The following is a 15,015-nucleotide window of genomic DNA, read 5'->3' as shown; positions in this document are numbered from 1 at the left end:
TCTACGTATATCATCTTGGTAAAAGATTTTGCACCTATTACATTTCTCTTACTGAAAAGAGAAGAATATGAAATAGAATAGCTATTTCTATTTAGTCGCACCCAACATCGTAAAATATGATTTACGCCGGAACAAACTATCCTTAATTTTAATGAGAGGCACACAAATCATTTCAAACATGAGAGCAATAGAGGAAGGTATAAACGGTTAAACCAATAAAATAATACATAGAAAGAGAGTGTGACACAAAAAAGATTATTCATAAAATTCAAGCTTGTGGTGCTACTGGTAGATGAATGAAAAGACTCAGATCGACCGACCTTTTTGCCCCTTTGGTACATAGAACTACATATTTGTTGCATGTGCAATTGGTATAACAGTGGATTGAAAATTTCTCAAAGTGTATAATTTAAAAATATGATTTCAAAGAGTATAAAGAATATTGCCCATTTAAATTTTCCAAATTGTAGACTGCAATCCCACAAACCTCAAGTTCCTAAAACAATAAAATAAGCGAACAATACAATGTTATCACAATGCAATCCAATTCCATTAAAATTACTCAAACTTTAGATCTACCACAATGGGATGATAGAGCATACAGTTTGTGTAAAAGTGAGCACCAGCAAAATAATAGCAGCTACGGTAGAAGCAGTTCTCCAAGGAGTGCTAAAATAATCACGTCTCAAGGCAGCCTTCCAACTATGCCAAGGATCCTCATAGAAGTTATTCAAATCATTACAAAGATCAACATAATAGGAGTTTGCTTCTGAAATAAAAATTTGTCTCCAAAGATTGTTGACCAAAGTTGTCACTGCATTGCTGTTGCCTAAACCGTTAACCAGGATCCTCTTTCGCACAAGTAAATTCACATCTTTGGGAGTGTCGATAAGGAAATCCAATACGCAAATATAATCGGTAAAATAACCATCAAAGGGATAATGTAATTGCTCCAAGGCCATGAGGTTTTGAAAAAGAGACTCTGTATTATTGTGTAATTTTAATCTTGGTATTTCCAGGACCCCTTTTGTAAATTTTAAGTCAAATAAGCAATTGCTTGAGCCCACTTTAAACTTTACTCCTGCTTCATCCAATTGGCTTGTACTATACAAATGTGTAACTTTTATGCCACAGTTTCTTTGCGGTAGTCTTTGTGATATCAATTGAGGCAAAAAAGAGGTTCTTAACAAATCAACGAAATGCCTTATTTTCAAATTGGGATTGAGAGATATTTTTCTACTGTTGGATCGTGCAAAGAATCTGATGGCAAGCTGAGCGAAGGAAGGTAAGTTTGAGCAAGATATAAATGCAAAGTTGTATAATTCCTCAATAACAAAGAAAGGAAGTTGATTTTCAAGCAACTGGATGTCCTTTCTTATTGTAGAAATCAACCGCGGTGTTAAGTCGTCCTCACACGTACTCGTCCATTCTTTAGGCTTGCATGTCAAAAAAAAACATAATAATGAAGCTCGCATCCCCCAAGATCATTTTCACACAATTGTCACTGCTAAGTTGGATTGTCTCTGCATAACAACGACGAACAGCTGCTCCCCTATCCCTTATAATGCTTACTAAATTTTCCACGTTCAGTGCAGCCTTTTGCACAAATCTCTTGAAATATGTCATTTTCAGCTTTTCCATGGTTTCCAATCTTTTATCGCCATGATGAAAATGCCCTATTGATATAACCTCAGGAGTGTAAGCTTTTTCATTCACTTTGCGAAGATCACTTGGAACCCTATAGATACAACATTCAGTTGATAAGGGAGGCTCCAAGCTTTCTAGCATTTGTGTGATGTTATTTGCCAACGCTCTATCTTGATCTTCCATTTGACTTTTAGAATTTTCATTCACATTTATTCTCAAATCATTTGTTGTTGCTTGAATTTATGCTCTTACTGAATGTTGTTCCATTTTAGGAAGTTGCCTTTCTTAAATTTCCTAATTAATGACAAAGACAAGGGTTACGATCGAGCATTAAAAATATGAGATATGATATACTTACAACTTCTGTACAACTCCAACAGTTTTTTTTTTTTTTTAAATCAACAATTGAATATATAAGACTCACATGTAAGATAACTTATCCAATAATTAATTAGTTTGAAAAAAAAAAAGTTGTTAAAGTTGCATGTACAAAAGTTATGTTAAGTGTTGTACAACAATTATTTTTCTAAAAACGTATTTCCCATGATGCTGCAAAATCTCGTGTGGACCCTTATCTTTTCTAAGTTGTAGGTATATATTAAATCCTTGATATTCACAAAATATTTAGGACTAAATTAGGATTTGATGCGATAGCTGAAACGTACGTCAACTGATGCTAGTGGAAGAAAAAGCAAAAAATAGAAATTCTTATGCATAGCAAGATCGAGAAAGGTACAAGTAAAAAGGAGCCATGCTCGAACAGTTTAATTATGGACAAAGGAGGAGTCATGAACAAGCACTACATATTCTATAACTATTAATTATAAGTTGAGAAAAATAAGTACAAAATATTTTAAGGGTACGTTTAATACTGAATGATGAGTATATATTATCAGAAATACAAGAAGTTAAACCGGAAATGATCATTCTTATTTATTCGTTGAATAAATTAAACTCTGAATCTGCATGTATTCCAAAGTCCAAACATGACCATTTCTATTCATCAAATCATATCATGAGCCACACTATCCCATCCTGTTTTGTGTAACATTGCAAGTGCATAGCTGCTTCAAATAGTTATTTTATATCGATGATTGATTTTCCTATTGATAGGGGCATCAAGTAAATTAGGATAATTAAAAAAGAAAAGAAAGAGAAATTTATGATGAAGGGTGGAATTGAACAAATTCTTTTATGTTTCATATATATCTAAATGAATTTATTGAGATGCTACCATAAATTTTCATAAATTACATAATATAGATTGGAGCTTTTGGGACCATATACCCTTTCAGCCCCCTGTGGCCAGTGTCGTGCCTTGAATGTAAAATAAATAAATAAAACGCTGAAAAATGACAGACTATATATAAATGTTTGAACGTGATTAAAAGTATGTCATTAGTATTAAATTATTACTTATTCTAAAAGTTTAAGTTAATAGGAATCAGTAAACTTAATCACTTAATCAATATTTTAGCACATTTTCTCACGTATATATACTCAAACTACCTTTTAATAGGTAAGGCACAACATGTGAAATATTTATTTATTTATTTATTTTTGAAATAAAATATTTAATTAAAATTGGGTAAATGATGGAATCAAAGTTTGAACTCAAGACTTTTGACTCTAATTTCATGTTAAATCATCACTTATTCTAAAAACTTAAGCTAAAAAAAAAAAAAAAAAAAAACAAAAACAAAAACAAAAAAGAACTTAATTACTTAATTAATTCTTTAACAATTACTTACTTGTCTTTGAAAGAGCCCTCCTTGTCTTCGCTATCACTCGAAAGAGGAACAAGGCTTTGGCAGAAGTAGAACCAAGGCTTTAAGCTTAACTCAGTTTTCGAGGCAAAACGAAATAAATATAGAAAATAAAGAGGAGCCTATCAGATCAAGAATCTTTTTTTTTTTTTTTTTTCTCCTAATGGCAGACCTTTCTTTATGCTTTGCCTCTCTGCCTTTATTCTTTGGATTTTATGCTTCCGATCGACCGAGGAGGATTGTGCCGTTATGCTTTTGAAGTTAACGTTAGAATATAATTTAAATAATTAAATTTATTTCTTCCTATTAATTTATGCTTTTGAGATATCACAGTAAATGACTAATTGTCCTGAATTTGAGTACTATATTCCTTAATTCAACTTTAATTTTAATTAAATATTTTATTTGTTGAGTCTCACATATTAAAATTAGAATTTAAGCTCACACATAAAAAAGAAGTGTTAAAATATTTATTAAATAATTAAATTTATCTTTTCTTATTAACTTAACACTTTGAAATAAATAATAATTTAAGGTAACATCGTAATAAAAGCTGTCTTGGATTCGAACTTATTCCATCCATTCACCTCCATTTCAGCAGTCTCTCCAAAGCCTTTAATTTGCAGCATAATCGACGACAGCGCATCTCCAGCTTGCATGCAAGCAGCTAACGAAGAACATCAGCCTCTGCTTTATTTTCACGCATCATGTGACGTCCGGAGCAAAACGATGCTGTTTTTGATGCAATATGATGGTAATTATGGCAGATTTCTCATCAATAAGTGTCGACATCTGGGTGGAGAATGGATTATAAAAGCCTAAAACAAGTAACGCTGCGACATTGTTTGTTGAGAAACCTGAGAGGCCCTTTTGACATAAAACGCCGTTTAACTTAACACGACAATGTTTGTAGAGAGGCATTTTTGACGAAAAGTCAAAAACTATGAAAGCCTTAAAACAGTCTAAACCTATCTATATATTTAAAACTCTGATTTGTTAAATAGTAAGGCAGTACATAAGACAAGACTTGTACTGATTTGTAAATAATAAATGTAAATGTAACTTGTAATTTGTTAAACTGATTTGTTAAAAACAATGATTTTATTGAGCGGTAAAACTCCAATATATATAGTTTATTTATTTCTTAAATATATTATTTTATATTTTTAACTCATTTTATTTTTTATCAATATTTTAACACTCTCATTCATATGTGGGTTCAGACTTCCTTTTAATAGGTGAGGCTCAACACGTGGAATATTTAATTAAAATGAGAGGTAAATGAGAAAGACAAGGTTCGAACTCAAGACTTTTGCTCTTGTACCATGTTAAATCACCACTTATTCCAAAAGCTTAACCAAGTTAAATCACCATTTGTCCCAAAAGTTTAAATGGTAATTTAACATGGTATCAGAATAAAGGTCATGAGTTCAAATTCTGTCTTTTTCATTTATCTCCTATTTTAATTACATATTTCACGTATTTGGCCTCACCTATTAAAAGAGAGTTAAAGTATTAATTAAAAGATTAAATTTGTCTTTTCCTATCAGTTTAAACTTTTAGAATAAGTGGTAACTCAACACCAAATTACATAACGAAAAAAAAAAAAAAAATTGTGGCAAATTATAATTGAGTGCATAAGCAAAAAGTTTAATACTTAAGTCCAATTTAAAATTTTTCAAGTTGCATGTAGACTGCAATCCCACAAACATCAACCTCCTAAAACAATAAGAATAATGGAACAATAAAATGTTATCTCAATGCCATCCAATACCATTAGAATTATATAAACTTGAGTGAATAAGATCTATGATAATGAGATTATGGAGCATATAATTTGAGCGAAGGTGAGCACCAGCAAGATTATAGTAGTTACAATGGTAGTAGTTCTCCAAGGATTGCTAAAATATACACTTCTCAAAATAACCTTCCATCTATGACAACGTCCAGTGATCCTCATAGAATGTATTCAAATCTTTACAAAGACGACAATAATTGGAGTTGGTGTTTGAAATAAAAATACATTTGCAGAGATTGTTGCTTAAAGTTGCCACTGCATTGCTATTGCCTAGCCAATTAACCAGGATCCATTTTCGTACAAGTAAATTCACATCTTTGGCGGTGTCGATAAGAAAATCCAATACTCCAACATGATCAGTAAAATAAGCATGAGACAGATAGTGGCATTGCTCTAAGGCCACGAGGTTTCGAGTAAAAGAATCTGTATCACAGTATACTTATGGTATTTCTAGCATTCAATTTGTGAATTTTAAGTCAAATAAGCATTTGTTATAGCCCACCTTAAACTTTACTCCTATCTCGTCCAACTGGCTCACACTGTACAAATGCCTAACTTTTTCGCCAAGCTTTATATCTTGTAGCGTTTCCGATGGATGCAAAAAAAAGATTTTTAACAAATCAAAGAAGTGCATTATTTTCGAATTGGCCAGTATGATGAGACATTTTTTGAAGGTTGTAATTTGCAAAGAATTCAAAGGTAAGCTGGATGAAGGAAGGGTAGTCTGAACAAGATGCAAATGCAAAAATGTATAATTCCTCAATAACAAAGAAAGGAAGATTTTCAAGCAACAACATGTTTTCTAGCAACTATTCCGAAAATACTATAGACTCTTGGTAATGCCCCCATTCTCCATGCTTGAATATCATGAAGTGCACAATAATGAAGCTCGCATCGAACATGAGCATTTCAACATAATTATCACTGCTAAATGCTAATTTTGCTAGTCTCTACATAACAACGACGAACATCTCCTTCAATATTCCTTATAGTGCTTACTAACTTCTCCACGTTTAGCACAACCTTTTACACAAATATATTGAAATATCTGACTTTAAGCATTTCCATGGTTTCCAATCTTTTATGGCCATGGTGAAAAGGCCCTATTGGTACAATTTGAGGAGTGTAGGGCTGTATTCGAGCTGAATCGAGTCGAGTATTGAATGTTCAAGTTTGGTTCATTTAATTTTATTTCGAACACGAGTCGAGCTCGAACTTATCATCGAACGAAATATTCTGTTCAAGCTTGGCTTGTTTAATTTTATTTCGAACATGAGTCGAGCTCGATCTTATCACGAGCTGCTTAATTAACTTATTCATTTATTATATAAAGTAAATATCATGATTGTTTATATTTTCATAAATCCATACTAATCATTAATTAATTAAGTATTGTTTAAATTTTATTATCTAAGTTCATTAAATAAATTAACTTGAATCTTAAATAATATAATCTCGAGTTTATATGTATGTATATAAATTTATTATGCACATACATAAATTACATGTGTGCACACAAACACATATAACCACACATACTCACAAACACACTTATATACACACAAATCTATAAAATTAAACTCACAACAATAATTCAAGCTATACCTATCATATTAGGAAGATGATTCATTTTTACTTAAGATGTTCTTATTACAAAATTAAAATAATAGTAAGAAAAAATTGTACAAATGAAGTTATACGAGTTTTTACAAGCTTATCCGAGTTGAGCCGAGTTTATACGAGTATGTCTCGTTTAATATTCGAGTATATTATTATATTCACGAACGGCTCATTTATTATTCAAACCGAGACCGAATCGAGTTTAGCCAAACCGAACCTCAAACAATATTAAATTAAAAAAAAAAGGTGCAAGATTATAATTGAGTGCAATTCCACAAACCTCAAACACCTAAACCAGTAAAAATAATCAAACAATAAAATGTTATCACAATACAATCACTACAAAAAAAGTGCAACTGGCCGCGTGTCTACTGTAGCGGTTTATGTAGACAAGCGGCCAATTGGCCACGTGTAATGGAGACACGTGGCTGGTGGTATAAGAAAAACAAGTGGCCGCGTGTATTTTTTACACGCGTCCAATTGGCCGCGTGTATTTTTTACACGCGTCCAATTAGCCGCGCGTATTTAATACACGTGGCCAATTGTTTTTATCAAATATATATTAATAAAAACAAATTTTATTAAGGTTTTGTATATGGCCGCGTGTATTTATTACACGCGTCTAAGTGGCCACGTGTATTAAATACACATGACCAATTGTTTTTATCAATTTTATTAAGGTTTTGTACACTATTGATAAAAAAATGTATATGTATAAGAGAATTGGCCACATGGCTTTAGGCCACGTCGCCAGAATTTGGGTAGGTAGGCGCGCGGGAATTGTCCCGCGCCCACCTGACCATTACTTTCAAAAATAATATATGTATACATACATTATATTTAAATATTTGAAAAGAAAAAAAAAAAATCGTTAAATACTTAATACTGCACCGTCTACACGTGTTCTCTCTCTCTCTCTCTCTCTCTCTCTCTCTCTATCTCTCCAAACTCCGGCCGGCCAAGACATCACTGGTTGGTAAGACAACAGTACCCTCTCACTCTCTCTCTCTAATACCTCGCTCTCTCTCTCTCTCTCTCTCTCTCTCTCTCTCTCTCTCTCTCTCTCTCTCTCTCTGTATCTCTCTCTATCTCTCCAAACTCCGCCGGCCAATACATCGTCGACGACGAGTTGGACGAAGATCCGAAACGGATCTTGCCGGATACATCGATCCTTTCTCCGGATCCAGTGAGATATACGTACGTATACGTATATCGTATACAATATTAGGAAGGAAAAAAACAAACAAAAAAAAAAAAAAAAAAGAAGAAGAAGAAGAAGAAGAAGAAAAGAACAGATCGATCTGTTCTTTTCTTCTTCTTTTTTTTAAGCAATAATACTGATTTTGGCGACGTGTATTAAGAATACGTATTAAAAAAAATATATAATTTTTCATTTTTTTTTTAAAAAAAAAAAAGAAAAGAAAAATACATTTAGCCATGTGTATAAAATACACGTTGCCAACTGCACATTTAGTAACATCATGATCAACCACGCGGGACCCACATGGCCAACTGCACGCGGCTAGCAGTTAGCAACGCGTATGACCTCATACACGTGGCTAACTGTATGTGGCTAAATACCAAGTTTTTTGTAATGAATAATCCAATACCATTAGAATTACACAAACTTCATATCTGCTGTAATGAGATGATAGAGCATATAGCTTGTATGAAAGTGAGCACCAACAAGATAATAGCAGCTACGGTGAAAGCAATTCTCCAAGGAGTGCTAAAATAATCACGTCTCAAGGTAGCCTTCCAACTATGGCAAGGAACCTTGTAGAATGTATTCAGATTTTCACAAAGACAACAATAATTGGAGTTCATTTCTAATAATAAAAGTTGTTGCCTAAGCTTGTTGACTAAAGTTGTCACTGCATTGCTGTTGCCTAAAGTATTAACCAGGATCCCTTTTCGCACAAGTAAATCCACATCTTTGTCAGTGTCTATAAGGAAATCCAATATGCGAATATAATCGGTAACATAATGGTCAAACTGATAGTGACATTGCTCCAACGCCATGAAGTTTTGAAAAAGAGACTTACTGTTATCGTATAATGTTAAGCGTGATATTTCCAGCACACCGTTTAAGTCAAATAAGCATTCGCTTGAGCCCACCTTAAACTTCACTCCTGCCTCGTCCAATTGACTAGCACTGTACAAATTATGTATAACTTGTTTGCGAGTATTTCTTTTTTGTAGCCTTTGTGATTGAGGTAGAAAAGGTTCTTAACAAATCAGCAAAGTGCATTATTTTCAAATTGGGATATGGAGACTTACGGGGTTCATTTTGAAGTGAAAATTGTTGTCTTGCCAAGTCTACAAATATTGCACAGGTAAGCTGAGTGAAGGAAGGGTAGATTGAGTGAGATACAAATGCAAGGTTGTATAATTCCTCAATAATAAAGAAAGGAAGTTGATTTTCAAGCAAACATATGTCACTGAACACAATAGTCATCGACCGTTCCAAAAATATTGTAAAGTTGCCGTAACGACACCATTCTTTAACGTGGTATACGAGATAAAGTACAATAATGAAGCTCGCATCCAGCAGGATCATTTTCACATAATCATCACTACTAAGTCTGCTAGTATGTGAATAACAACAACGAACATTTGCTTCCCTATCCCTTATAGTGCTTACTAAATTCTCCACCTTTAGCTTAGTCTTCTCCACAAATATTTTGAAATATCTCTCTTTATACGTTTCCATAGTTTCCAATCTTTCAACACCGTGGTGAAAAGGCCCTATATATTGATATAACTTGAGGAGTGTAAGCTTCTTCGTTCACTTTGCGAAGATCCCTTGGAACCCTGTAGATACATCATTCAGGTGATAAGGGAGGCTCCGAGTTTTCTAGCATTTGTGTGATGTTATTTGCCAACGCTCTGTCTAGCAAGTTGGCTTCTCTATAAACTTCTCCATTTTGACTTTCATTTCCACTTGCACTATTTGCTTCCCATTCACTTTCAGAATTTTCATTGACATTTATTATCAAAGCATTTGCTTCTTCTTGAATTTCTGCACTTGCTGATTCTGCCATCTAGCAATTAAGTTGCCTTTCTTAAATTTCCTAATGACAAAGACAAGGGTCACTAGCATTAAAACATAAATTGGAAGATGGTTCCCATGATGCTGCAAAATCTCCTGTAACATTTTATTTTCTAAATTCCAAGTATCTTTTAAATCCTGGATATTCACAGAATATTGAGAACTAAATTAGGATTTGATGTAATATCTGAAAAGTCAACTCGTGATGCTGGTGGAAAAAAAAAATAAAAAAAATTAGAGAATGATATAACCAGAGTAAGTAAATTAAAAAGGAAAAAAGAAAAAAGAGAGGGGGTATAACCAATTATTATTAGGACTTTGACTAGGACTCCAAAACTTACCTACTAGCCATGATGGCCTCTTAGCCACTTCTTTGGATCATAGAATCCTTCTTTAATTCTTATTTGTAATTTCAATGGTCATGTATTTAGGACGAGGCTGCGGTGGCCTTGTAGACCTACGTGACATTAATTGGTGTGCCATCACAAATACTATTCTATTACTACTAATTATAAAGGACAAAAATAAGTAAAAAATATAAATGATTAAAAGTACGTATATAATTACTTACTGTCTTTGGAAGAGCTGTTCTTGTCTTTCCTCACCGGCCGACAGAGCTAGGAACAAGGCTTAGCAGAACCACTAACTCTCGTTTTTCCTTTTCTAAGCTTAACTCATATTCCGCGGCAAAACAAAATAAATAGAGGGAAAATATAATTACTTAATGCCAATTATGCCTACCTCTCCGACCAAGATTCACTTTGTTCTTTATGACTTGCTTGTATCGGAGACCAAATGAATTCTTTTTATATTTTCTGCTCAGCTTTTTTACTTTTAACTCTTTTTTAGGCTCTGTTGGCAACTCTCTTCCCCATTCTCTTATTTTTACTTTTCTCAAAAAAATTTCAACTTTAAATATGGTAATTTTTTTCACTTTTTATATCACATCAATAATTTTTTATTACTATTTAAATAAAAAAATCACTAAAATATATATATATATTTTTTTTACTTTTCTATATAAATTCTTTCTACTTTATATCACACATATCATTTCTTATTATCACTCAAAACTTTTTTTATTTTTTTTTTATTTTTTTACCTCCAATATGAGGAGAAGGGTTGCCAAATGAGTTTGCAGCTCACCCAAGTTTAACCCCATTTTTAGTTTTCAATGGAATCAATCCCAGCCAACATTTTTCACGTGGAGAGGGACCTCTTACAAGGAAGAAGAGTTCACTTTATGTCATTTTAAATGTAGTATGATTTTTAGTGAGCCCATAATATAATATGTTGAGACATCATTATTTGATTACAATTAACTCGTAAATAGAGAATATTACAATATCAATCAAATATGAAATATACGGAAAATATAATATATTTTTTTTCATATATTCTAACATCGATCTTCCCCTCAAACTCAAGGTAGAAGATTTTGGAAGCTTGAGTTTGAAAAAAGAAAACCGGTTTAAGTGTAGCCGAAGTTGATGGATGGATCAAAACGGTACCGACGAGAAAAGCTAAATGTAACGGCCGGAAAACGGAGACTATTTGTTAAAAGAATCCTGTGAGGGGCCAAGCCACAACTAACAATGATGGTCGGAGAACAGAAACTAGCAGTAAATCCTGTGAAGGGTCAAGCCACGTTGTGCCAAGATTCATCAATGACCAACAAGAAAGGCTGAAAGAGATGGCTAGAAAATGAAGACTTTCCGTTAAAAGAATCCAATGAGGAGCCAAACCACAACATACAACGATGGTCAAAGAACATAAACTAGCTGTTAATCCTGTGAATAGCCAAACTACATTGTGCCAAGTTTCACCAATAAATTAAGCCACAAAAGGGCCAAACCAAAATCCAAAATAGGTTTTTTTTTTTTTTTTTTTTTGTATTTTTTTTTATCACAAAACAAAATAAGCTCTTTGTTCTTTCCTGCCGAGCCAGAACCACGAAGAAAACAATCTTCGCATCTCAACACTTTTCAACAACACAAAATAAATGCTTCTTTCTTTCTTTCAGGATGCCGGAGGTGGAAACTGAAGGATTCGCCAGAGAAGCTAGGACGTGGATCTGCCATGAAGGACCTGAAAACAGCCATGGAAGGCGGCAGGGAAGCGCTGGGAACAGATCCGACGGTGCTGAAGTAATCACACCGCAAAAACCAATACAGATATTTGAAACCAAAACTACCATGACACACAGACCCACCACAAACAAAGAAGACAGCACTTAGTACTCTTTGAACAAGACCCAAGCAAACCACAAGTGTTGTACAAGAGAGACAACCAAGATCTGTAATTTTTTATTTTTTTGGTCTACGCTCTCCAACAGAAAAGAAGTTCTGTAGGCAAAAAGACAAAAATATATAAACTCATAGATGAATTTGTTCACTGATATATGTGATGATCAGTCACAAATTGATGAGGAGGAAAAAAAAAATTGAAATTCAACCGAATCGAAATTGACATTTGCCTATAGCTCTGAAACCACATTAAATTACAACTTATCTAAAAAACTTAAGCTGATAGGAAGACGTAAATTTAATTACTTAATTAATACTTTAACACTCCCTTTTATGTGTGGGCTCAGACTTCTTTTTAATAGGTGATGTTAATCACCTGAAATATTTAATTAAAATGAGATCGAAGTAAATGCGACGTGGTTCAAACTCAGAATCTCTGCTCTGATACCATGTTATAAATCACCACTTGCTCAAGGAAAAGAAGGCTAAATGGTGCAGATGGGTCTATAGGAAGAAAGAGTCATTATGGAAAGCTATGTGGCCAAAAGGACTGGTAGAGAGTGTTATGTCTAAACCAGGTCCCATGCTCAAGTTCAAGAGATGCTTGGACTTGAGTGATACTTTTAGATTATGATTACCCTTGATGGCAATGGGTGGAGGCATACTCAGAGGTGATTGTTGCGACTTGATGGAATTCAAGGTAAGGTGGAGATTGTTGGATTTTTTAGTGTGACTTTCACTCATCACACGTGTGTCCCAACAATTTTCTTTTTATTATGTGGAATTGAAGACTCCTTGACCAAATTGTAATAGGTTTGTGTTCCTTATTTGTCTTGTATTGGAAGTACTTGATTGACTTGTAGTAGGAGCCTTTTTGCCTACTTAGTGATTTTATAAAAAGAGCCTCTTGTTTGCTACAAAAGTGTGTGCAAAAACAATTGAGAGAAAGAAGGAGGTGAAAGCATCAAAAGAAAGAGAGTTTTTTTTTTTTTTTTTTTGGTTATTATTCTCCTTTTGGGTAAAAGTGAGAATTGTGTGTATTGAGGCTTTGTGTTTGAATGGTTTTCTCGCCCTATTACTCTTTTGTACTCACCTTTTGATAGTGAATTTTCTCCGGGTTGCCTCTGCCAGTGGACATACCTCATATTGAGGGAACCACTTAAATCTAGTGTTGTGTGTGATTGATTTAATTTTGTTGTCTTCTTATTTTTCGCATCTCACAGGTCTTGAGAAATAGGATTAATTTCCTAGCATCCACCATTCAATGATAAATTTTTTTTTAAAAAAAAATGTGCACGAGAATGAAATCAAATATAAATCCATTTCTCCACAGGAATGCTAAAACAAATCAAGTCTAGAGGCTGCCCTTCAAGTATTCTGAGGCCTGAGGGGTCATCGGCGTATGGAATTAAATCTTTAATGGTGAAGGTAATAACTTCATGTCCGTGTACAAGAAATATTAGCCAAAGTTGCCTCATTCATTGTCTAACATATGTGGCGTACGTGAGGTTTCGACCTTGTTGAGACAGTTTCCGGTAGGTGACGTGTCGATCAGATGTTGGATAAAGTTGCTCCCGGTTGTATCTGGTTCACCTGAAAAGTAGAGCTGCGTCGGGGGGTTCCGACAACCCCGCTCCGATGCTTAAGTAAGTGTATGGTTCTGAGAATAAATGCGCAGAATAATGCCAAAGAGACTGATTAGCATGTACCTTAGCATCTGAAGCAGTTCTTGTATTTATAGAGGTTATGGAGCAGTTCTATTAGCTTCACAATTCGTGCATGAGGCGGTTGGAGGAGACGTGGCTCCATGTAAACAACTCTTCCAGATTCCGTAGATCTCGGTGGTATCATGGGGTCCCATGATATGCGTCGTGTCCTTAGATTCAGGGTACTGCCGAGACGCATGACTTCCATGACGTGCATCGTGTCCCTTAGATTCCGGGTACTGCCGAGACGCATGACTTCCATGACGTGCATCGTGTCCCTTAGATTCCGGGTACTGCCGAGACGCCTGCAGATACGGATACCAACTATCATTTGGATCGCCAACTCAGTCCAGTTGCAACAGACTTGGGCCCAAGTGGCCTCAATGGGCCCGGGTAGATTATATTTCTTCCGACATTTGGGCCTGGTCGGGTGGATCAGAGAGGGCCCATATCCCGGATTGGGCCCAACATCCGAGAAGATCTATATTTGTCCCAACAGTTACCCCCCAATTCTCTTAGGTAAATTTTATACTTGAGAGAATTTAGGAATAATTGATTGATCTTCATTTTGATGTATCTTGAGTTTTGGATCGGGCGTATAATACCGAGAGCGATCAATGACCCTTCTCCGTATCCGTCTCGGAAGTATTGTTTTGCCGGTTGCTTTGACTTGTTCATACCTTATCCGCCTGAGACCCTTCGCATGCTATTTTCTTTTTACGGAATTCCCGCTTTTTCCTTTCACCTCGTAAATCCAAATTTTCAAACTTTTGAAAATTTCCTTGAAATCCGTGAGCCGCGTGTTAAATATGACTGGACGCCGGTTCACTTTTCGAGGCGCGTCTTGTCTCATTTAACACAGGCCACCGGGGCTTTTGGGCTTCCGGTTTTTAGAAGAAGAAACTTTGACGAGACCGTTCGTCTTCCAGTGGACTGCAACCGGTCAAGTTGTACTCCTGTCAACGTGTGTCAGCGGCACATAAATTTGATTTGACGTCGGTTCGCCTTTCAAGGAGCACTGTAGTTGTCAGATGCGTGACCGGCGACGGTTCAACTGCCGGTTTGGAGGGATGAGATTCAGTGGTGTCTTTCTGTCTCCCGGTTGTTTGCGACCGGCTAATCCCGGTTGCACTGGAGTATAAATAACCTTCCCCCCTTGTATCTCTCATTCTTGTTTTGA

The 15,015-nt window shown here is 34.9% G+C and overlaps 1 protein-coding gene, 1 long non-coding RNA gene and 1 pseudogene across 2 annotated transcripts; all 3 read right to left on the bottom strand.

The window, feature by feature from the left end:
- Positions 1 to 575: 575 nt before the first annotated feature.
- Positions 576 to 3,469, bottom strand: LOC133881327 (UPF0481 protein At3g47200-like; annotated as a pseudogene).
- Positions 3,470 to 8,460: 4,991 nt separating this feature from the next.
- Positions 8,461 to 8,853, bottom strand: LOC133881326 (uncharacterized). The gene has a single exon (XM_062320250.1). It carries the CDS (start codon positions 8,851 to 8,853, stop codon positions 8,461 to 8,463), a length of 393 nt encoding a protein of 130 aa, XP_062176234.1.
- A 443-nt stretch (positions 8,854 to 9,296) lies between these two features.
- LOC133881003 (uncharacterized) lies at positions 9,297 to 10,542 on the bottom strand. The gene is made up of 3 exons (XR_009902481.1): positions 10,455 to 10,542; positions 10,225 to 10,340; positions 9,297 to 9,905 (listed from the first exon to the last, which is right to left on the bottom strand). It is a non-coding gene; the product is annotated as an uncharacterized LOC133881003 (long non-coding RNA).
- Positions 10,543 to 15,015: the final 4,473 nt, after the last annotated feature.

This window comes from Alnus glutinosa, chromosome 11, assembly GCF_958979055.1.
Source record: "Alnus glutinosa chromosome 11, dhAlnGlut1.1, whole genome shotgun sequence".
Lineage (NCBI taxonomy): Eukaryota > Viridiplantae > Streptophyta > Magnoliopsida > Fagales > Betulaceae > Alnus > Alnus glutinosa.
This window is presented reverse-complemented; position numbering and strand designations above follow the sequence as displayed.

Excerpts from the sequence above, each read along its gene's own strand:
- LOC133881326 (XM_062320250.1), bottom strand. The coding sequence starts at position 8,853 with ATGGCGTTGGAGCAATGTCACTATCAGTTTGACCATTATGTTACCGAT.